The 25,320-nt window shown below is 46.2% G+C and overlaps 1 protein-coding gene across 7 annotated transcripts in view; it reads left to right on the forward strand.

Annotated features, from left to right (window-relative positions):
- Window positions 1-25,320, forward strand: part of LOC136004242 (C-Maf-inducing protein-like) — a 236,563-nt gene that overhangs the window by 128,164 nt on the left and 83,079 nt on the right. For all 7 annotated transcript variants that reach the window (XM_065660551.1, XM_065660550.1, XM_065660552.1 and 4 more), the window contains one exon: window positions 16,324-16,449. In XM_065660551.1, coding sequence (XP_065516623.1) covers window positions 16,324-16,449 — 126 coding nt within the window. The remainder of the gene's footprint in view (window positions 1-16,323; window positions 16,450-25,320) is intronic.

Raw genomic sequence — 25,320 nt, forward strand, 5'->3', positions numbered from 1 at the left:
CAGCCGATGCCAGGAGTCTCAGGTAATTGGGAAAATTCTCACATGGCGAGTCCACCCCCCTATAGGTGAGGCTTCCAATTTGGCTACAAGAGGGTCCTGCTTTTATACCCTTAGAAAAAGAACTGGCTTTATGCCAGATCTCGAATTGTTTACTAGTGGGGCTGTGCAGTTTCTCATAATCTCACTGTTGTCCATGTCAAGAGTGTTGGCCGGGTACCCCAGTGCAGCCAAGTATGAAGGTCATAGGCAGCTTCACACCTATGTTTTCCTGTCTCATTCCGACAAACAGTCTCAGTGAACTTATATATACTCAACCAAATGTACTTTGACCAAAAAAACATATTTGTTATATCTCTCAGTCATGAGAGGGAATCAACTCTCAGCTAGGAACCCATCCGTTACACACTTCCAGCCAACTCGGTGTCCACAAATTTACTGAGGGTGCACTTAAACCCCTCATTCAGATCATCTATGAAGATACTAAACAACACTGGCCCTAAAACCAAGCCCTGAGGGACAACACTAAGTGACCAGTCACCAACCAGATGTGATGCCATTTACAACCACTCTTTGGGCTCGGCCATCCAGCCAGTTTCCAACTGTCACGGTTTAAGCCCAGCTGGTAACTCGGAACCATGCAGCAGCTTGCTCACTCCCCCCCTTCTTTCCCCCCCCGCTCCCGGAGGGAGGGAGAGGAGAATCGAAACAATGTAAATCCCACAGGTTAAGAACACGTGTCCTGTCTCTGCTTCTTCATGTATTCCCGTGCCCCTCCTCTACTGGCAGAGCATGAGACTGAAAAAGTCCTTGATAGGAGCAAACATTACTTAGCAGCAACTAAAACATCAGTGTGTTATCAGCATTCTTCTCAGACTAAAATCAAAAACACAGCACTGCACCAGCTACTAAGAAGGAGAAAAGCAACTGCTACAGCTGAACCCATGACACCAACCCAGCAAAGAATAAACCTATCCAGGACATGAGCAGCCAATTTCTCCAGGGAGACAGTGTCAAATGCTTTACTTAAATCCAAATGAGCCTTTCCCTCATGAACCAGGCGGGTCACCTTACCATAGCAGCCCCAGGTCCTTTTCTGCCGAGCAGCTTTCCAGCCACTCTTCCTCAAGCATGGAGCATTGAAGGGGGTTGTCATGGCCCAAATGCAGGACCTGGAATTTTACCTTGTTTAACCTCATGTCATGGCCACAGCCCATCTATCCAGCCTGTCTAGATCTATCTGCAGAGCCTTCCTGTCCTTCAGCTGATCAACACTCCCAGCCAACTTGGTGTCATCCACAAGTTTCCCGAGGGTGCACTCAATCCCATCATCCAGATCATCAATGAAGATATTAATCAAGACTGGCCTAACATCGGTCCCGAGAATCCACCTATCCAGGCCATGAGCAGCCTATTTCTCCAGGAGAATGCTATGGGAGACAGTGTCAAATGCTTTACACAATTCCAAGTAGACAATGTCCACAGCCTTTCCCTCATCAACCAGGTGGGTCACCTTACCCTAGGAGATCAGGTTGGTCAAGCAGGACCCGCCCTTCATGAACCCATGCTTACTGGCCCTGATCCCTCCATTTTCCCACACATGCTCTATGATCTCACTTAGGATCATCCGCTCCATGACCTTCCCCGGCACCGAGGACAGGCTGACAGGCCTGTGGTCTCCAGGGTCATCCTTCCTGCCCTTTCTGTAAGGAGGCATCACATTGGTCAACCTCAAGTCCTCTGGGAACTTCCCACTAGACCAGGACTGCTGCTAGATGGTAAAGAGTGGCTTAGCAAGCTCCTCTGCCAGCTCCTTCAGCACTCTTGGGTGTAACCCATTGTCGTGGTTTAAACCCAACCGCAAAAGCTCGTTCACTCACTCCCCCCCCTTTTCTTTTTCTCCCTCTTTCTTTCCTTCCCCCCCCCCCCCCAACCCTCCCTGCTCCCGGAGGGATGGGGAGGAGAATTGAGAGAATGTAACTCCCACAGGTTGAGATAAGCCCAGTAACTAAGGTATAACACAAATCACTACTGCTACCACCAATGATAATATTGATAAGAGAAAATAACAAGAGAGGAAAATACAATACCACTGCCGAACGAGTTAGACCTCCCCCCCGAAGAGAGACTGTGCCCTTCCAGGTAACTCCCAGTTACCTCCCTGGGCATGACGTGCTGCGGTATGGAATACCTCTTTGGCTAGTTTGGGTCAGGTGTCCTGTCTCTGCTTCCTCCCAGCTTCCCCTCGTCCCCGGCAGAGCATGAGACTCACAAAGTCCTTGGCCAGAATAAACATTACTTAGCAACAATTGAAAACAATCGGTGTTATCAGCTCTCTTCCCAGGCTTTAAGTCAAAACACAGCGCTTGCACCAGCTATTAAGAAGGAGAAAAACGGCTACTGGTAAACCCAGGACACCCATCTGGCCCCATGGACTTGCATACGTCTAAGTGGAGTGGTAGGTCACTAACTGCTTCTTCCCGAATTATGGGGACTTGAATCAGCTCCCCATCTCTGCCATCCAACTCAGGAAACTGAGTACCCTGAGGATGGCTGGTGTGACTATTAAAGACTGAGGCAAAAGCAGCATTAAAGTACCTCAGCCTTTTCCTCATCCTCAGTCACTAGTTTTTCCCCTAGTACGCAGCAGAGGATGGGAGGTTCTCCTTGGCCCTCCTTTTATTACTAATATATTTGAAAAAGTACTCTTTATTGTCTTTTATAGCAGTAGCTAGATCTAGTTCCATCTGTGCCTTCGCCTTTCCAACTTTCTCTCTACATAACAGCATCCTTGTACTTTTCATGGGGTAACTGTCCTTTCTTCCACAGGTGATAAATTCTCTTTTTCTTTTCTTTTCTTTTCTTTTCTTTTCTTTTCTTTTCTTTTCTTTTCTTTTCTTTTCTTTTCTTTTCTTTTCTTTTCTTTTCTTTTCTTTTCTTTTCTCTTTTCTTTTCTTTTCTTCTCTGCTCTTCTCTTCTCTTCTCTTCTCTTTTTTTTTTTTCCCCCTGAGTTCAAGCAACAATTCCCTGTTCAGCCAGGCTGGTCTTTTCCCCACTGGTTTGATTTTCTGCACATAGGCACCACCTGCTCCTGCACCTTAAGGGTTTCATTCTTGAAGAGTGTCCAGCCTTCCTGGACCACTTTGTCCTTCAGTAATGTTTCCCAAGGAATTCTGCCAACCAGCATCCTAAAGAGGCCAAAGTCAGCCCTCTGAAACTCTAAGGTGGAGGTTTTGTTGACCTTCTTCCTGACTTCTCCAAGGATTGAAAATTCATTCATTTCATGATCGCTTTGCCCAAGATGGCCTCCAACCATCACATCACCCACCACTCCTCTGTTTGAGAACAGCAAATCTAGCCAGGCATCTCCCCTAGTTGGCTCACTAACCAGCTGGATTAGGAAATTAATCTTCCACACCCTCCAAGAACCTCCTGGATTGTTTCTTCTCTGCTGTGTTGTACTTCCAGCAGACATCTGTCAGGTTGAAGTCCCCCCACAAGAACAAGGGCAAGCGATTGTGAAACTTCTCTCAGTTCTTTGAAGAACACTTCATCTGTAGCTCCATCCTGACTGGGTGGTCTATAACGGACTCCTACCAGGATATCAGCTTGGTTGGTCTTCCCCCGATCTTCACCCACAAACATTCAACCTTCTTACTCACAACGAGTTCAAGGCAGTCAATGCACTCCCTGACATACAACACAACCCCACCACCTCTCTTTCCTTGCCTAGCCCTTCTGAAGAGCCTGTAGCCATCCATTGCAGCACTCCAATCATGCAAATCATTCCACCACATTTCTGTGATGGTGATTATGCCATGATTTCCCTGCTGCACAATGGCTTCCAGCTCCTCCCATTTGTTGCCCATGCTGCGGGTATTGGCATAAATGCATTTAAGTTGCCCTGTGGATCTGGACTCCAACAGTGGCATGCTACCCCATGGCTCATGTGTAGCAAGCCTGGTGTTATCTCCTTCCCCCTTCTGTCGTGGTTTAAAGCTATCCACACAGCTCATTCACTCACTCCCCCCCTTTTCTACCTCTTTCTTTCCTTCCCCATCCCCACCCCCTTTTCCCCGCTCCCGGAGGGATGGGGAGGAGAATTGAGAGAATGCAACTCCCACGGGTTGAGATAAGAACAGCCCAGTAACTAAGGTATAACACAAATCACTACAGCTACCACCAATGATAATAATGATAAGAGAAAATAACAAGAGAAAAGAATACAATACCACTGCCAAACGAGTTCGACACCCCCCACACCCCCACACCCCCCCCCCCCCCCCCCGAAGAGAGACCGTGCCCTTCTGGGTAACTCCCAGTTCCCTCCCTGGGCATGATGTACTGTGGTATGGAATACCTCTTTGGCTAGCTTGGGTCAGGTATCCTGTCTCTGCTTCCTCCCGGCCTCCCCTCGTCCCCAGCAGAGCATGAGACTCACTAAGTCCTTGGCCAGAATAAACATTACTTAACAACAATTAAAAACAATCAGTGTTATCAGTTCTGTTCCCAGGCTGGAAGTCAAAACACAGCGCTACACCAGCTACTAAGAAGGAGAAAAACTGCCACTGGTGAACCCAGGACACCTTCAAACCTAGTTTAAAGCCCTGCTAGCTCCTGGGCTAGAATAATTTTTCCCCCTTTGGGACAGGCATTCCCCATCTGCTGCCAGCAGGCCTGGTGCTGTATGAACTGACCCATGGTCAACAAACCCAAAATTCTGGCACTGACACCAGTCACAGAGCCAGGAATTAATTAATGCCATTTTTCTTATGTTATTATTGTCATTGTTTGCAACTGGCAGGACAGGCAAGAATATTACTTGGGCTCCTGAACCCTGCACCAGTCGCCCCAAGGCCTGGAAGTCCTTCTTGAGTCCCCTCAGGCTTCTTGAGGGGATTTCTTCATGGCCCACCTGAAAGACTAATAAAGGATAATAGTGTCCTGGGTTCAGCAGTAGCAGTCATTTTTCTCAGTCTTAGTAGATGGTGCAGTGCTGTGTTTTTGACTTTCAGCCTGGGAACAACGTTGATAAAACCGAAGTTTTTAGTTGCTGGTTAGAATGTTTACTCTGACCAAGGACTTTCTGAGTCTCATGCTCTGCCAGGGAGGAAGGGAAGCAGAGACAGGACACCTGACCCAAACTAACCAAATGGGTATTCCATACCACAGCACGTCATGACCATTATATAAGCTGGGGCAGTTACCCGGGAGGACTGGGTCACTGCTCTGGTCAGGCTGGGTATCAGTCGGCAGGTGGTGAGCAACTGTATTCTCTTCCCTTGTTATTTCCTTTATCATTATTATTTTTGGTGGTAGCAGTAGTGGTTTGTGTTATACCTTAGTTACTGGACTGTTCTTATCTCAACCCATGGGAGTTGCATTCTTTTGATTCTCCTCCCCATCCCTCCATGAGCAGGGGGAGGAAGGGGTGGAGTGAGCGAGCGGCTGCATGGATCTGGGTTGCCGTCTGAGCTTAAACCACAACAGTTCTTTGTGGCGCCCAACGTGGGGCACAAAGGGTTGAGATGACGACAGATCTGACCAGAGTGTGTCTAATTGTATTTGTGATAAGCATTTACTGTTTTGGATTAATTGTCACTCATTACTATGCTGATTTATTGACTCTCAGAGTTGTTGCACTTGATCTCAGAGTTTCATCATGTCATACCTTACCTACAGCCAGTATTTGCTGTTTTAGTGTTTATCAACTGGGGGGCCTGGGCTAAGGTTCTCATTTCACTGTACTTTACGGTAATGATTTGAAATACAATAGACTCGTTGATTATGAAATGGATCTGGCTTGCGTTCACAGTGTTGTCATCACCTCTTTCCTTTAGGAGGTATATAACGGAAGTGTTTACCAATTGAATGTCTTTTGTTTCCTCCATGGGTGGTCAGCCAATGAAAGAGACATTCCCTTACACACCCAGCTCCACCAGCAGACTATTTACAGCATCATTTGGAGTTCTGAAGGTTTTCAATGGCCTTTGAGTACCCTTGAGAACTGCCTGCTGATTGTGATGGAGATAACCATGTTGGCACACATGCAGTATGTGTTTTGTCCACAACCATTTCGTCTGATCTCAGAAGTTAAGCAGAGTCAAGTTTGGGTCTTGTCTAGGCTTAGATGACATTATAGGACTACCAAGAGATTTTCCCTGAGGCTGGACAGTCATGAGTGGCAGGGTGTGTGGGATAGTATGGGCAAGTATCTAGGCCAGTGGGCGCCTCCAGTGCTTTGGAAGCGTCGGAGATGGAAGGGAGCTGTATGGAGTCCCCGACGACAAGTTGCAGAAACTGCTGAAGGGGACAGTGAATTATTTTGAGCCTGGTGGGCCCATGACACTTCAGGCCATCAGGGCAGAGATGCAACATATAGATGGACTCATGATCGAGGTGTGGACTTAACAATGGACACTATTGCCCAGGTCATTCATGAGTGTGAACACTGCACACAGCCTCTCCTGCTCTGAAAGACTGTTACAAGAGATGGAGCCCGACATAATGGACCGGATGGACTCATCAGTTTTCTAGGGATTGGTCCATGCGCTATGGAATGATCTCTCACTCTCTCTCTCTCTGTGTGGATGTATATATATATGTATATATATATAAGAGTGATGACATATTGAAAATGTGGGTTCTGAGCATGACGTGAATGGTATGGAATAAGGGGTGGATATCGTCCTGGGTTCAGCACTATCAGTCATTTTTCTCCTTCTTAGTAGCTGGTGCAGAGCTGTGCTTTGGACTTTCAGCCTGGGAACAACGCTGATAACACCAGTGTTTTTAGTTGCTGGTCAGAATGTTTAGTCTGACCCACAACTTTCTGAGTCTCATGCTCTGTAAGGGAGGAGGGGAAGCCAGGAGGAAACAAAGACAGGGCACCTGACGCAAACTAGCCAAAGTGGTATTCCATACCACAGCATGTCATGCCCAGGATGTAGAAATAGGGGCAGTTACCTGGAAGGGCTGGATCGCTGCTCAGGTCAGGCTGGATATCGGTCGGCAGGTGGTGAGCAACTGTATTCTCTTCCCTTGTTATTTCCCTTATAATTATTATTATGGTTGGCAGCAGTAGTGGTTTTGTGTTATACCTTAGTTACTGGACTGTTCTTATCTCAACCCATGGGAGTTGCATTCTTTCGATTCTCCTCCCCATTCCTCGGGGGTGGGGGGGGGGGGCTGAAGGGGGGGAGTGAGAGGGCAGGCTGCGTGGCTTAGTTGCCGAGTGGGCTTAAACCACGGCAGTTGCTAAGCAATGTTTAGTCTAAGCAAGGACTTTATGAGTCTCATGCTCTGCCAGGGAGCATGGGAAGTCTGGAGGAAGCAGAGACAGGATACCTGACCCAAACTAACCAAAGCGTTATTCCATGCCACAGCATGTCATTCCCAGTGTATAAACTTGGGGAAGTTACCAGGAAGGGCTTGATTGCTGCCCTGGTCTGGCTGGATATTGGTTGGCAGGTGATTAGCGCTTGTATTGTCTTCCTTTGTTATTTCCCTTATCTTTATTATTATTTTTGGTAGCAGTAGTGGTTTTGTGTTATACCTTAACTACTAGACTGTTCTTATCTCAACCCATGGGAGTTACATTCTTTTGATTCTCCTCCCCATTCCTCCATGAGCAGGGGGAGGAAGAAGCAGTGGAGTGAGCGAGCGTCTGCATGGTTCTGAGTTACCAGCTGGTCTTAAACCACAACAGTTCTTTGTAGTGCCCAACATGGGGCACGAAGGGTTGAGATGACGACAGATCTGACCAGAGTGTGTCTAATCGTATTTGTGATAAGCTTTCATTGTTTTGGCTTAATAGTCACTCATCACAATGCTGATTTATTGGCACTCAAAATTGTTGCTCTTGATCTCAGAGTTTCAGCATATCATACCTTACTTACAGCCAGTATTTGCTGTATTAGTGTATATTGGCTGAGGGGCTTGGGCTATGGTCCTTGTTTTGCTGTACTTTATGGTAATGACTTGTAATACAATGATCTCATTGTTTACGAAACTGATCTGGTTTGTTTTCCCAGTGTGGTCATCACTCCTGTCCTTTGGGAGGTGTATAATGGAAGAGTTTAGCATCATTTTTCCCCTCCTCGCGTGGTCAACCTATGAAGGAGACATTCCCTTAGGTTCCCAGCTCCCCCACCAGAGTATTTACATCATCATTTAAGAGTTCTAAAGGTTTTGAATGGCTTTTGAGTAACCTTGAGACCTGCCTGCTGATTGTGATGGGGATCACCATGTTGGCACGCATGCAGTATGTGTTTTATCCACAACCATTTTGTCTGATCTCAGAAGTTAAGCAGAGTCATTTCTGGGTCTTGTCTAGGGTTACATGACGATATAGGAGGACCAAGAGATTTTCCCTGAGGCTGGACAGTCATGAGTGGCAGGGTGTGTGGGATAGTATGGGCAAGTATGTAGGCCAATGGGCCCCTCCAGTCCTTTAGAACTTCACCACTGAAGAAGTGCAAAATCCAGAAAAATTAGTAAAACACTTAAATGAGGTTTATTGTCATCCTGGTCATACCAGAGAGGGACAAATCATGGCAATCTGCTGTTGTTTTGCCTATGCTTACAGAGCCCTGTTCAACACTATCCAGCACCTTTAAAGGGAAAAACAAGTCTCTGTATGTGATGGCAAAGCAACAGACAACACAGCTACTCCAGCTCCAAGCACAGCAGCTACACCAGCCCCAGTGACAAGTACAGCACCTATCCAAACTATGAGTACAAGAGACAACGCAGCTAATCCAATTCCAAGCACAGCAGCTACACTAGCCCCAGTGATAAGTACAGCACCTACCCAAACCCCGACAGCAACAGACAGCACAGCTGCTGGTGCTACTTAAACCCCAAGCACAATGGCTACACCAACTGCAGCAACAGATACTGTAGCCACTCCAACCATAGTGGTAATCACTGCAGCTAAAGCAGAGGACTAATTTGTGCCAATATCAGTTGTCCCTGTACGCAAGGGTAAAAGCAAAGAAGAGGCACAAAAAGCAACCCATACAGCAAAGAAAGATGAAGAAACAACGCACTTACTACACTGTAGAGCACCTTAACCGGCATTATTACTATGTGAATCAGAGAAAGAGGAAGAAGAAGAGGTGACGTCTCGACCCCGGACCTCAACCAAGCTACGGAATATGCGAAAAGATTTTACCCATCAACCAGGGGAGCACATCATCACCTGGTTGCTCTGATGCTGGGACAGTGGGGCCGATGGTCACGAACTAGAAGGTAGGGAAGCTAAGCAGCTGGGATCACGTGCTAGGGAAGGGGGAATTGACAAAGCAATTGCAGAAGAGAAACGGTCCCTCAGCCTTTGGATGTAGTTCTTGACAGATGTGAAGGAAATGTTTCTGTTTATTTTGTTCAGCCAAGGGGACTACTCTAGAGAAAGACATCCAATCTCTGATGGAATCAGCCATCGTACAGCTAATCTATCACAAGCCAGATGCTGGTAATGCACCCATAGATCCAGATGAAGTCGAATTTACAAGACCCATGTGGTGGAAATTTACACAGAATGCACTGTCGTTATATGCCCATTCATTGGCAAGAGTAACCTGGAATGACATAGTACCACCAACAGTGCATGAAATGATTCGTCAACTCCGAGTTTGAGGACAATCTCACCCCTTCCATAATTTCAGCTGTGGTAAAAATGTCCCAGGAGTTCAAACAATTGAGAGACAATCTGTCCGATCTGTCCAGCTCCCCACATGTACCAACATACATCTCAGCTATTAACAAAAGGCGTCCTACTGCTCGAGAGAGAAGATATAGGAGGTATACGCCACAGACCACCCTATGGTTTTACGTGTGGGATCACGGAGAAGACAAGAGAAAGTGGGATAGAAAACCTACCTCAGCTCTGGAGGAACGGGTGCGTGAATTGAAGAGGAGAAAAAAGGTCAAGGTTGATCATCCCATGAAAGCTGCGGCTTCAGTCTCTGGTGAGCAGGTTCCCAGATGGAGTGGAAGAGCTGATTTTACTACAGCTCCTGTGACAAAGAAGAATAATCCCTGTCTACAAGACTTAAGTGACCAATGTTGTGATCACAATTAGAGGGGCCCTGCCTCCAGCTATCTGGAGGTAAGGGACAATCGGATTTGCTGGACTGTGTGGATCAGATGGCCTGGCACATCAGTCCCACAGAAGTATAAGGCTCTGGTAGATACCATTGCACAGTGTACCCTGATGCCATCAAGCTGTGAAGGGGTGGAACCCATTTATATTTCTGGAGTGACAGGAGGATCCCAAGAGTTGACTGTACTGGAGGCTGAAATCAGCCTGACTGGGAGGAAGTGACAAAAGCACCCCATTGTGACTGGTCCAGAGGCTCCATGCATCCTTGGCAGAGACTACCTCAGGAGAGGTTACTTCAAAGACCCAAAAGGGTACCTGTCGGCTTTTGGTGTTACTGCCTTGCTGACATAGGAAATTAAGCAGCTGTCCACCTTGCTTGGTCTCTCAGAGGATCCTTCTGTTGTGGGGTTGCTGAAAGGGTGTTTTGTCCACGACCATTTTGTCTGATCTCAAAAGTTAAGAAGAGTTTGGTTTGGGTCTTGTCTAGGCTTAGACGATGTTATAGGAGGACCAAGAGTTTTTCCCCGAGGCTGGACAGTCATGAGTAGCAGGGTGTGTGGGACAGTATGGACAGATATCTAGTCCAGTTGGTCCTTCCATTCCTTTGGAACCATTGGAGATGGAAGGCAGCTGTATGGAGTCCCCAGTGCCATGTTGCAGAAACTTCTGAAGGAGAGGGTGAATCGTGTCAGTTTGCAGAAGTGAAAGCCATCCAGCTGGCCTTGGATATTGCTAAACGAGAAAAGTGGCCAATACTTTATACTGACTCATGGATGGTGGCAAATGCCCTGTGGGGGTGGTTGCAGCAATGGAAGCAGAGCAACTGGCAACACAGAAGTAAACTCATCTGGTCTGCTGCACTGTGGAAAGATATTGCTGCCAGGGTGCAGAACCTGGTGGTGAAGGTATGGCATGTAGATGCTCATATATCCAAGACTCGGGCCACTAAGGACAAACAGAAGAACCAACAAGTGGATAAAGCTTCTAAGATTGAAGTGGCTCAGATGGACCTAGATTTGTAACATACGGGTGAATCATTTTTGTCCTGGTGGGCTCATAACACTTCAGACCATCAGGGCAGAGATGCAACATATAGATGGGCTTGTGATCGAGGGGTGGACATAACAATGGACACTATTGCACAGGGTATTCACCACTGTGAAACATGTGGTGCAATTAAGCAAGCCAAACGATTAAAGCTTCTTTGGTATGGAGGACAATGGCTGAAGTACAAATATAGGGAGGCCTGGCAGATTGACTGTATCACACCGTCTCTCCTGCTTTGAAGGACTGTTGCAAGAGATGGAGCTTGACATCATGGACGAGATAAACTTAGCAGCTTTATAGGGATTGGTCCATGCACTAAGGAATGATATTGCTCTCTTTGTGTGTATGTATATATATATTTATGAGACAAGAGCAATGGTATATTGAAAAATTTGGAATCTGAGCATGACGTGAATAGTATGGAATAAGGGGTGGATACTGTCCTGGCTTCAGCAGTAGCAATTATTTTTCTCATCCTTAGTAAATGGTTCAGTGCTGTGTTTTTGACTTTCAGCCTGGGAACAACGCTGATAACACCAATGTTTTTAGTTGTTGCTAAGTAATGTTTACTCTGACCAAGGACTTTATGAGTCTCATGCTCTGCGAGGGAGGAGGGGAAGCCAGGAGGAAGCAGAGGCAGGACATCTGACCCAAACTACCCAAAGGGGTATTCCATACCACAGCACATCCTGCCCAGTATATAAACTGGGGGCAGTTACCTGGAAGGGCTAGTGCACTGCTCAGGTCAGGCTGGGTATCGGTCGGTGGGTAGTGAGCAGTTGTATTCTCTTCCCTTGTTATTTCCCTTATCATTATTATTATTGGTGATAGCAGTAGTGGTTTTGTGTGATACCTTAATTACTGGACTGTTCTTATCTCAACCCATGGGAGTTACATTCTTTTGGTTCTCCTCCCCATCCCTGTGGGAGCGCGGGGTAGAAGGGGGGGAGTGAGCGAGTGGCCGCGTTGTTCTGGGTTGCTGTCTGGGCTTAAACCACGACAAGGAGTCACAGGGCCATACCAGATCAGTTAGTTTTCTGGTGACGTTCCTTACCCTGCCCCCAGGGAGGCAGCAGACTTCTCTGTGAGTCTGGTGATGCCGACATATGGGGCCCTCTGTTCCCCTTAGCATAGAGTCACGAATCACCACCACTCTTTTTTTTTTCTAGTACAGCTGGTCAGAAAATGAGGTGTTCTCCAACTTTTCTGTGGGTGCTCTTTTAACCTGGATGATCACTTATCATCATCTTCCTCTCTTTCCTGATCCTGTAGTACCAGGGCTCATATTGCTCTGTGTACACAAAGTGCCAGGCAAACTGTCACATTATGCTTCCAAGGGCAGTGTTTTATCTGCTTGGGGTGATGCCATCCCTCTTGTCACCACTCCCTATGACTGCACTGCTTAAGTTGGCAGTGTTGCCAACTCATGGGTAAGTCCTGATGAGGACTTGAGGCTCTTTTGGTGGTTCTTGCTATTCAGGCCCAAGACTCATGGATGCTGTGTTTTCCTCACTCTGATGCTGAAGGCATCCTCTCTGGAGCTACTCACCTCAGCAAATCATGAGAATATAATTCATAAATGTAATGAGCACTATTCTCTGGCAAGTCATGGCCAATCCAAGGGTTTTCCACATGGTGGGATTAATCATTTTTGTAAGAAAACAGTTTCTCTGACATAGCAATACTAGTCAGCTTCCTTACACTGTAGCAAAGCGAAATAAATTATGTCTTTGAGGACCTCTGTTAAATATTCAGATTAACAACATGAAGACTTGCATAAAGTATGGTGTATATATGCATACCTGAAAAATACACAGCTATATTTCTGTGTATTTACTTATGTTCAAGACATAAGTTTATGTGTGTTTGTGTACATATATTTATATTTCAGCTTATCTCAGAGATATTGCTGAGGTGAGTAGCTTGAGAGAGGACACCTTCAACACCTGAACGGGGTGATCCTCATGGTGGATTTCAACCACCCCGATACCTGTTGGAGGAACGGAATGGCCCGGCACAAGAAATCCAGGAGGTTCCTCAGTTGTGTGGAAGACAACTTCCCTCTGCAAGTAATAGAGGAGCCGACAAGGAGAGGTGCCATGCTTGACCTTGTGCTCACCAACAGGGAAGGGCTGGTTGGAAGTGTGACACTCTAGGGCAGCCTTGGTTGTAGCTATCATGATATGGTCAAGTTCTAGATCCTCAGGACAGTGAGAAGAGCATGCAGCAAGCTCACTGCCCTGGCCTTCAAGAGAGCAGACTTCGGCCTCTTCAGGAACTTGCTTAATAAGGTTCCATGGGATATAGCCCTAGAGGGCAGGGGGACCCAAGACTCCTGGTTGATATTCAAGGATCACCTGCTACAAGCTCACGAGTGTTGCATCCTGACTAGAAAGAAGTGCAGCAGGAGGCCCAGGAAACTTTTTTAGACGGATAAGGAGCTGCTGAGGAAAATTCAAAGGAAAAAAGAGGCTTATAAAAGGTGGAAGCAAGGACAGGTGGCCTGGGAAGAATACAGGGACATTGTCTGGGAAGCTAGGGACCAGGTTGGGAAAGCCAAGGCACAGTTAGAATTAAATTTGGCTAGGGATGTTAAGGATAAAAGGAAGGGATTCTATAGGTACATTGCAAATAAAAGACAGACTAGGGACAACATGGGCCCTCTCCGGAAGCTATTAGGAGAACTGGCTACCCTGGATTTGGAGAAGGCTGAGGTTCTTAATGACTTCTTTGCCTCAGTCTTCACTGGGAAATGCTCTGACCACACCACCCAACTCTTGGAAAGCAGACGCAAGGACTGTGAGAATGAAGACTTAAGGCCCACTGTAGGAGAGGATCTGGTTCGAGATCATCTTAAAAATCTGAACGTGTACAAATCCATAGGACGTGATGAAATCCATCCACAGGTCCTGAAGGAGCTGGTGAATGAAGTTGCTAAGCCACTGTCCATCATATTTCAAAAATCATGGCAGTCAGGTGAAGTTCCAGACAACTGGAAAAAGGGAAATATAACCCCCATTTACAAGAAGAAGAAAATGAATGACCCAGGGAACTACAGACCAGTCATTCTCACCTCTGTGCCTGGCAAAATCTTGGAGCACATTCTCCTGGAAGTCATGCTAAGGCACATGAAAAACAACAAGGTGCTTGGTGGCAGCCAGCATGGCTCCACTAAGGGGAAATCCTGCTTGACGAACTTGGTGGCCTTCTATGATGGGGCTACAGAACTGATGGACAGGGGTAGAGCAGTTGACATCGTCTACCTGGACTTGTGCAAAGCGTTCAACGCAGTCCCTCATGACATCCTTGTCTCTAAACTGGAGCGACATCAATTTGATAGATGGACCACTGGGTGGATAAAGAACTGGCTGGATGGCCGCATGCAAAGAGTTGTGGTAAATGGCTCAGAGTCCAGCTGCAGACCAGGAATGAGTGGTGTCCCTCAGGGATCAGTGTTAGGACTGGTCTTGTTTGACACCTTCATTGGTGACATTGACAGTGGGATTGAGTGAGCCCTCAGGAAGTTTGCCGATGACACCAAGCTGTGTGATTTGGTTGATACACTGGAGGGAAGGAATGTCATCCAGAGGGACCTTGACACGCTTGTGAGGTGGGCTGATGCCAACCTTATGAAGTTTAACCATGCCAAGTGCAGGTTCCTACACCTGGGTCAGACCAATCCCAGGCACAGCTACAGGTTGGACAGAGAAGAGATTCAGAGCAGCCCTGCAGAGAAGGACTTGGGGGTGCTGGTCGATGAGAAAATGAAGATGAGCTGGCAGTGTGCGCTTGCAGCCCAGAAAGCCAATCGTATCCTGGGCTGCATCAAAAGGAGCGTGACCAACAGGTCGAAGGAGGTGATCCTGCCCCTCTACTCTGCTCTTGTGAGACCTCACCTGGAGTGTTGTGTACATTTCTGGTGTCCTCAACGTAAAAAGGACATGGAACTGTTGGAACAAGTCCAGAGGAGGGCCACGAGGATGATCAGGGGAGTGGAGCAGCTCCCGTATGAAGACAAGGCTGAGAAAGTTGGTGCTGTTCAGGCTGGAGAAGGGAATGCTGCATGGAGACCTCATAGCAGCCTTCCAGTACCTGAAGGGGGCCTATAGGGCTGCTGGGGAGGGACTCTTCATTAGGGACTGTAGTGATGGGACAAGGGGTAACGGCTTCAAACTTAAACAGAGGAAGTTTAGATTGGATATAAGGAAGAAGTTCTTTATTGTGAGGGTGGTGAGGCACTGCAATGGGTTGCCCAAGGAAGTTGTGTATGCTCCATCCCTGGTGGTGTTCAAGGCCAGGTTGGACAGAGCCTTGTGTGACATGTTTTAGTGTGAGGTGTCTCTGCCCATGGCAGGGGGGTTGGAACTAGATGATCTTGAGGTCCTTTCCAACCCTAACTTTTCTATGATTCTATGATTGTACTTCTGTAATGCCTAAGAGTTTTTGGGGTAGTAATAAAGATTTTCAGGTTTGTTTCCTTGCTGCTACCAATTTATGTTATACATGTGATTTCAATGCTACTAATTTATGTTTTAATTGTGTATTTCACTTTAAACTGGGCATCAGCAGCCTGTGCAGGAAATCAGTACTTGCATATAGGCTTAGATTAGTAGGTTGGTTGCTCTGCTTAAACTTGTTTGAGTTCAAATGCTGAGGCTTGAATCTTTGGAGCCCCAAGAACCACTGCCAAATGAAGCAGTCTAGATTTTGATGATTTGCTTGATCAACCTTGCAGCCAGGTAGAAGAACAAGTGGATTAAAACTACTTTAATATAGTACACTGCTGTTCTGTCTTTGTGATTGAGGTGCTTCTTCATATGCGGTTAGCCCGTGTATTGCCAGATCCTTTCATGTTTAGTTCAACTTGAAATTATGTTCCATTGATTTTGTGTCCAGAACAAATGCAGTTTGACATTTTTGCATTTCAGGCACCTAGGTCTAGCCTGGTTTTGTTTTTATGTGAGTGATCTTAACACTTGAATGAGTTGAATGACTGTGGCTGGCTGGATCTCTCTGTTGAATGGCCTGTATAGGAATTTTGCTTTCCAATTAGATATTTTGCAGATATTTTCAACACCAAGAGTAACTTTGATAGTGCTGTTCTTACTTTCAAATTGTGAAACTTCTGATGACTAAGTAAACTTTTCTTTCCCCTCTCCTTTGTTTTCTTGCAGCCAACTGGGTACATGGAAAACTCCATTTCCTACAGTGCTATTGAAGATGTTCAACTGCTCTCCTGGGAGAATGCCCCTAAGTACTGTTTACAGCTCACAGTCCCTGGGGGTACTATCTTACTGCAGGTACAGTAAACGCCAAAGTACAATTTTCTTTGTCTCTTACTATAAATTTCCTTTATCGTGTCTGCTATGCATGAAATCTTAATTAAATGGACTCAGAAAAGACAGAGAACTCAGTGCTGTCAAATTATCTAACTACTAGAAAATTTGCTCAGGGTGATAAGTCTGAAACTCTTCATGTTGTTTGACAGTCAGAATGGAAATTTTGGGCCACAGTAGTTAAATCTTCTTCCTGATTTTGTGCATCAAAATAATACCCTATGGAGAGGCACACTGATTCGGGACTGGAACAATTATGGTTTTGCATATAGTCCTATTCCTGCATGAAACAAATTAAAAATTTCATCCTTCAATTCATATAGGAAACCCATAACTTGCACTGATACTGACAGGTATCTTTTAAAAAAATATATCTGATCTTCACTGGAAGATTTCAGTACATTTGTATGTCTACATATGCTAGTTCTCTAAGTGTTGTTTTCAAACTGAACATGCTGTGTTTATGTTATTCCAGATTTCTTCATCCCCTTGTGAGGCTTAGGTCAGTGCAAGTTTTAGAGACAGAAAAGGACTCCACAGCACTAAGCTTTGGAACTGCTTTCAAATAGGAAAAGCAGAGCAACTGAAAACCCAGCTGCTGTGCCCACAAATAACTTTGAATAGTCAGAACTTAAGCCAAGTTGACTCCAACTTAATTCTTAACATAGTTCTCCACATTGTTTCAAAGGCAATTTTACCAGTTACCCTTTGGGAATTTACTTTTTCACTTGAATATACAGCTATGACTATTCTGTATATGCATTTCATGCAGAGAGTGTCAAGAGACTGGGTGAGCAATTTCTGCAGAAAATGTGAAGATCAGTTTAAACTTTGGATAACTCATGAAAAATCAAAAAGGATATTTTTTTCTTGAAAAAGTATGAATCACTGGATTGATCATAATAGAACTTCTGTATTTGGGTGTGTACACTCACACATTAACTCTACCGCTTTTGCACAAAATGTTGTCCAATAGATAAAAATATGGGAACATACTGAATGATACACTAATGACTGTGCTAACCATGTGTCCTGGGTTCAGCAGTAGCAGTCATTTTTCTCCTTCTTAGTAGCTGGTGCAGTGATGTGGATTTGACTTTCAGCCTGGGAACAACGCTGATAACACCGATGTTTTTAGTTGCTGGACAGAATGTTTACCCCGACCGAGGACTTTCTGAGTCTCATGCTCTGCCAGGGAGGAGGGGAAGTTGGAAGGAAGCAGAGACAGGACACCTGACCCAAACTAGCCAAGGAGATATTTCATACCACAGCACGTCATGTCCAGTATATAAGCTGGGGCAGTTACCCGAAAGGGCTAGATCACTGCTCGGTTGGGGTGGGTATCGGTTGGTGAGTGGTGAGCAACTGTATTCTCTTCCCTTGTTATTTCCCTTATAATTATTATTGTGGGTGGCAGCAGTAATGGTTTGTGTTATACCTCAGTTACTGGACTGTTCTTATCTCAACCAGTGGGACTTACCGTCTTTCCATTCTCCTCCCCATCCCTCTGAGGGGGAGGAAGGGGGGGAGGGTGGAGTGAGTGAGTGGGCTGTGTGGCTGAGTTGCCGAGTGGGCTTAAACCACGGCAGTTCTTTTTGGTGCCCAACATGGGGCACAAAGGGTTGAGATAACGACAGATCTGACCAGAGTGTGTCTGATCATATTTGTGATAAGCATTTATTGTTTTGGATTAATAGTCACACATCACAATGCTGATTTATTAGCTCTCAAATTTGCTGCTCTTGATCACACAGTTTCAGCATGTTGTAACTTACTTACAGCACGTATTTGCTGCTTTTGTGTTTATCAGCTGGGGGCCTTGGCCTAAGGCTCTTGTTTCACTGTACTTCATGGTAATGACTTGTAATGCAATAGAATCATTGATCATGAAACTGATCTGGCTTGCGTTCCCAGTGTGGTCACCACCTCTATACTTTGGGAGGTATATAATGGAAGCGTATAGCAATTACACATCTTTTTTCCTCTCCTTGAGTGGTCAGCCTATGAGGGAGACATTCCCACACACCCCTGCAACAAGTACAGCAGTTACTCAAACTCCAACCGCAGCAGACAGCGCAGCTACTCCAGCTACAAGCACAGCAGCTACACCAGCCCCAGTGACAAGTAAAGCAGCATTGTTTGAGAGTTCTGAAGGATTTGAATGGCCTTTGAGTACCCTTGAGACCTGCCTGCTGATTGTGATGGGGATCACCATGTTGGCACACATGCAATATGTGTTTTAACCACAACCATTTCGTCTGATCTCGAAAGTGAAGCAGAGTCAAGTTTGTGTCTTGTCTAAGCTTAGATGACATTATAGGACCACCAAGAGATTTTCCCGAGGCTGGACAGTCATGAGTGGCAGGGTGTATGGGATAGTATGGTGTCCTGGGTTTACCAGTAGCCGTTTTTCTCCTTCTTAGCAACTGGTGCAAGCTCTGTGTTTTGACTTCCAGCCTGGGAAGAGAGCTGATAACACCAATTGTTTTTAATTGTTGTTAAGTAATGTTTATTCCAGCCAAGGACTTTGTGAGTCTCATGCTCTGCCGGGGACGAGGGGAAGCTGGGAGGAAGCAGAGACAGGACACCTGACCTAAGCAAGCCAAAGAGGTATTCCATACCACAGCACGTCATGCCCAGGGAGGTAACGGGGAGTTACCCGGAAGGGCACGGTCTCTCTTTGGGGGGGATGGGTCGAACTCGTTCGGCAGTGGTATCGTATTCTCTTCTCTTGTTATTTTCTCTTATCAGTATTATCATTGGTGGCAGCAGTAGTGATTTGTGTTATACCTTAGTTACTGGGCTGTTCTTATGTCAACCCGTGGGAGTTGTATTCTCTCGATTCTCCTCCCCATCCCTCTGGGAGCGGGGAGGGGAGGGGGGGTGGGGAAGGAAACAAAGAGGGAGAAAAAGAAAATGTGGGGGATGTGAGTGAATGAGCTTTTGTGGTTGGGTTTAAACCACGACAGTTCTTTTTGGCACCCAACGTGGGGCACAAACGGTTGAGATAATGACAGATCTGACCGGATTCATAGTCACTCGTCACAATGCTGATTTGTTGGCTCTCAAAGTTATTTCACTTGATCTCACAGTTTCAGAATGCTGTATATTACATAGAGGCAATATTTGCTGTGTTGGTGTTTTTCAAGTGTGGGCCTTGGGCTAAGGTTTTGTCTCATTGTACTTTATGATAATGACTTGTAATACAATAGAATCATTGATCATGAGACTGATCGGGCTTATGTTCCCAGTGTGGACACCACCTTTATACTTTGGGAGGTATATAATAAAGGTGCTTAGCAATTACACATCTTTTTTCTCCTTCTCGGTTGGTCAACCTGTGAAGGAGCCATTCCTTTACCTTCCCAGCTCCCCTCTCAGACCATTTACAGCATCATTTGAGAGCTTTGAAGTTCTTGAATGGCCTTTTAATACTGTTGAGACCTGTTTGCTGATTGTGATGGGGATCACTATGTTGGCACGCATACAGAGTGTTTTGACCACGACCATTTCATCTGATTTCAAGAGTTAAGCAGAGTCAGGTTTGGGCCTTGTTCAACACTATCCAGCACCTTCAAAAGGAAAAAAATGCCCCTGCATCTGAGGGCAAAGCAACAGTCAGCGCAGCTACTCCAGCTCCAAGCACAGCAGCTACACCACCCCCAGCGACAAGTACAGTTGCTACTCAAACCACAGTGATAATCATTGCAGCTAAACCAGAGGGCCAATTTGTACCAATATCGGTTGCCCCTGTAAGCAGGAGAAAAGAGGCAAGAAAGGTGAATCAAGATGAAGAAACAATGTATTCACCACCTGGTCCAGTATTTGAGCAGGAGTCATCATCACATGACAAAGAAAAAGAAGAGGTGACTTCTCGACCTCGGACCTCAACCGAGCTATGGAATATGCGAAAAGATTTTACCCGTCAACCAGGGGAGCACATCATCACCTGGTTGCTCCGATGATGGGACAATGGGGCCGATGGTCACGAACTAGAAGGTAGTGAAGCCAAGCAGCTGGGATCACTTGCTAGAGAAAGGGGAATTGACAAAGCAATTGCAAGAGAGAAAAAGTCCCTCAGTCTTTGGAGGTGGCTCTTGGCAGCTGTGAAAGAAAGGTTTCCATACAAGGACGATGTTATGAGTCGTTCGGCCAAGTGGACTACTTTAGACAAAGGCATCCAGTCTCTGAGGGAATCAGCCATCGTAGAGATGATCTATCATATCAAGCCAAATAATGGGGATATACCCATAGACCCAGATAAAGTTGAATGTACACGACCCATGTGGCTAAAACTAACACGGAATGCACCGTCATCATAGAATCATAGAATCATAGAATCATAGAATGGTTAGGGTTGGGAAGGACCTCAAGATCATCTAGTTCCAACCCCCCTGCCATGGGCAGGGACACCTCACACTAAACCATCCAACACAAGGCTTCATCCAACCTGGTCTTGAACACTGCCAGGGATGGAGCACTCACAACCTCCCTGGGCAACCGATTCCAGTGTCTCACCACCCTAACAGGAAAGAGTTTCCTCCTTATATCATATGCCCATTCACTGGCAACAGTAACCTGGAATGACATAGTACCACTAACAGTGGATGAAATGATTCGTCAACTCCGAGAGTTCGAAGACAACCTCACCCCTTCCACCATCTCAGCTGTGGAAAAACTGTCCCAGGATCTCAAACAATTGAGGGACGATCTATCTGATTTATGCAGCTCCTCACGTGTACCAACACACATCTCAGCTATTACCAAAAGGCGTCCTATTCTTCGAGAGAGAAGATATAGGAGGTACACGCCACAGGCCACCCTATGGTTTTACCTGAGGGATCACAGAGAAGACATGACGAAGTGGGATGGAAAACCTACTTCATCTTTGGAGGAACGGGTGAGCGAATAAAAGAGGGGAGCAAGGGCCAAGACTCATCATCCCATGAGAGCTGCGGCTTCAGTCTCTGGTGAGTAGGTTCCCAGATGGAGTGGAAGAGATGACTTTCCTCCAGCTCCTGTGATAATGAAGAATAATCCCTGTCTACAAGACTTAAGTGACCAATGTTGTGATCACTATTAGAGGGGCCCTGCCTCCAGCTAGCTGGAAGTAAGGGACAATCGGATTTACTGGACTGTGTGGATCAGATTGCCTGGCACATCAGTCCCACAGAAGTATAAGGCTCTGGTAGATACCATTGCACAGCGTACCCTGATGCCATCAAGCTGTCAAGGGGTGGAACCCATTTATATTTCTGGAGTGACAGGAGGATCCCAAGAGTTGACTGTACTGGAGGCTGAAATCAGCCTGACTGGGAGGAAATGGCAAAAGGACTAGATTTTGACTGATCCAGAGGCTCCATGCATCCTCGGCATAGACTACCTCAGGAGAGGATGCTTCGAAGACCCAAAAGGGTACCGATGGGCTTTTGGTATTGCTGCTTTGAAGACTGAGGAAATTGAGCAGCTGTCCATCTTGCCTGGTCTCTCAGAGGAACCTTCTGTTGTGTGGTTGCTGAAAGTCGCCATATGCCCACAGATGTGATCAACAAGATAACAGCAATGTCTCCATCAACTAATACGAAAGAAGCACAAGCTTTCTTGGGTGTTGTGGGGTTCTGGAGAATGCACATCCCAAATTACAGTTTGATTGTAAGCCCTCTCTATCATGTGACCCATAAGAGGAATGATTTTAAATGGGGCCTAAGCAACAACAAGCCTTTGAACAAATTAAATGAGAGATAGATCATGCAGTAGCCCTTGGACCAGTCCTGTCTGGGCCATATGTAAATTGTGTACTCTATACCATAGCCAGGGAGAATGGTCCTACCTGGAGCCTCTGGCAGAAAGCTCCAGGGGAGACTCGAGGTCGACCCCTCGGCTTTTGGAGTCATGGATACAGAGGATCCGAGGCCAGCTATACCCCAACCATAAAAGAGATACTGGCAGCCTATGAAGGGGTTCGAGCTGCTTCGGAAGTGATTGGCACTGAAGCACAGCTACTCCTGGCATCCTGGTTGCCTGTGCTGGGCTGGATGTTCAAAGGCAGGGTCTCCTCTACACATCATGGAACCGATGCTACGTGGAGTAAGTGGGCTGCACTAATTAGACAACGAGCTTGAACAGGAAATCCCAGTCGTCCAGGCATTCTAGAAGTCATCATGGACTGGCCAGAGGGCAAAGATTTTGGAATGTCACCAGAGGAGGAAGTGATGCATGCTGAAGAGGTCCACCATATAATAAACTGTCAGAAAGTGAAAAGCAATATGCCTTGCTTACTGATGGGTCCTGCCGTAATGTGGGAAAGCATTCAGAGATGGAAGACAGCTGTATGGAGTCTCCGATATCATGTTGCTGAAACTCCTGAAGGAGAGAGTGAATTGTATCAGTTTGGGGAGGTGAAAGCCATCCAGCTGGCCCTGGACATTGCTAAACGAGAAAAGTGGCCAATACTTTATACTGACTCATGGATGGTGGCAAATGCCCTGTGGGGGTGGTTGCAGCAGTGGAAGCAGAGCAACTGGCAACGCAGAGGTAAACCCATCTGGTCTGCTGCACTGTGGCAAGATATTGCTGCCAGGGTGCAGAACCTGGTGGTGAAGGTCTGCCATGTAGATGCACATGTACCCAAGAGTCGGGCCACTGAGGATCACCAGAACAACCAACAAGTGGATAAAGCTGCTAAGATTCAAGTGGCTCAGATTCACTTTGGTAACATACGGGTGAATAATTTTTGGCCTGGTGGGCCCATCACACTTCAGGCCATCAGGGCAGAGATGCAACATATAGATGGGCTTGTGATCGAGGGGTGTACTTAAGAATGGACCCTATTGCCCAAGTTATTCATGACTGTGAAGCATGTGCTGCAGTTAAACCAGCCAAACAATTAAAGCCTCTTTGGTATGGAGGATGTTGGCTGAAGTACAAATATGGCAGATTGACTATATCACACTCCCACCCACCAGCCCAGACATGCACCATGTGTTTACCATGGTGGGAGCAACCACCGAATGGCTGGAAACATATGCTGTGCCCCCCACCAATGCCTGGAACACTATCCTGGGCCCTGAGAAACAGATTTTGTGGTGACACGGCTCCTCAGAGAGAATTGAGTCAGTCAGTGGGACTCATCTCTGGAACAGCCTTATAGACACTGGGGCCAAAGGGCATTGCATTGAGTGGGTATATCATATCCCCTACCATGCACCAGCCTCTGGGAAAATCAAACAGTACAATGGGCTGTTAAAAGCTACACTGAGAGCAATTGGTGGTGGAACTTTCAAACATTGGGATACACATTTATCAAAGGCCACCTGGTTGGTCAACACCAGACAATCTGCCAACAGGGCCGATCCAGCCCTTTCAGTACTTTTACATACTGTAGAAGGGGATAAAGTTCCTGTGGTGCACATAAAGAATTTGCTATTGTAGACAGTCTGGGTTATTCCTGCTTCAGGTAAAGGCAAACCCACTCGTGGGATTGCTTTTGCTCAGGGACCCAGATATACTTGATGGGTAATGTGGGAAGATGGGGAAGTCTGATGTATACCTCAAGGGTATTTGATTTTAGGGGAAAACTGCCAATGAACTCAGTTATATGCTGTTGGCTGCTATGTAGCACTTTTATAGCCCACCAACTATATATCTTCAGGTCACTAGTGACTGGCCCTGATTACCCATCATCAAAAGAAAGAATGAACTTTGGCGAAACCAGAGGAGCTCAGTAGTGACCAGACGATTTCCGCGGTGTCATCAGTAGGCAAGAATCCAACACTGCAAACCTCTGTCCTGCTCTGAAATACTGTTACAAGAGATGGAGCCTGACATCATGGACCGGATTAACTCAGCAGCTTTATAGGGATTGGTCCATGAACTAAGGAATGATCTCTCACTCTGTGTGCGTGTGGATGTGTATACATATATATATACATGTGAGACTAGAATGATGGTATATTGAAAAATGTGAGATCTGAGCATGATGTGAATGGTATGGAATAAGGGGTAGATACTGTCCTGGGTTCAGCAGTAGCAGTCATTTTTCTCAGTCTTAGTAGCTGGTGCAGTGCTGTGTTTTTGACTTTCAGCCTGGGAACAATTCTGATAGCACCTATGTTTTTTTTGTTGCTAAGCAATATTCACTCTGACCAAGGTCTTTCTGAGTCTCATGTTCTGCCAGGGAGGAGGGGAAGTCAGAAGGAAGCTGAGGGAGGGCACTTGACCCAAACTAACCAAAGGGGTATTCCATACCACAGCCTGTCATGCCCAGTATATAAACTTGGGGAAGTTACCTGGAAGGGTTAGATTGCTGCTTGAGTTGGGCTAGGTATTGGTCGGCAGGTGATTAGCAGTTGTATTGTCTTCCCTTGTTATTTCCCATATCTTTATTATTATTTTTGGTAGCTGTAGTGGTTTTGTGTTATACCTTAGTTCCTGGACTGTTCTTATCTCAACCCGTGGGAGTTACATTCTTTTGATTCTTCTCCCCTTCCCTCCAGGAGCAGGGGGAGGAAGAAGGGGTGGAGTGAGCAAGCATCTGCGTGGTTCTGATTTACCGGCTGGTCTTAAATCACAACACCAGCAGAGATGGGAAATATTTTAAGGAGGAAAATAGCATTTCTAGCAATTACCAGCAACTCTCTCTTTTCCTGGAGTTAAGCCAGAACAGTAGCAGATTTCACTTGCAGGCCTGCCCACGTCGTGGAGGTGCAACACTGGGGTTTGCATCAGCAGTATAAATTTTTTTTACAGTCTGCATGAAGCAGCAGTGTGTGTGCCATGGGGGTTTGACTTCCTGCAGCCCTGAGCTGTTCTGCTCTGCTGTTCCTTTGGCTGATA

Source organism: Lathamus discolor, chromosome W (assembly GCF_037157495.1).
Source record: "Lathamus discolor isolate bLatDis1 chromosome W, bLatDis1.hap1, whole genome shotgun sequence".
Lineage (NCBI taxonomy): Eukaryota > Metazoa > Chordata > Aves > Psittaciformes > Psittacidae > Lathamus > Lathamus discolor.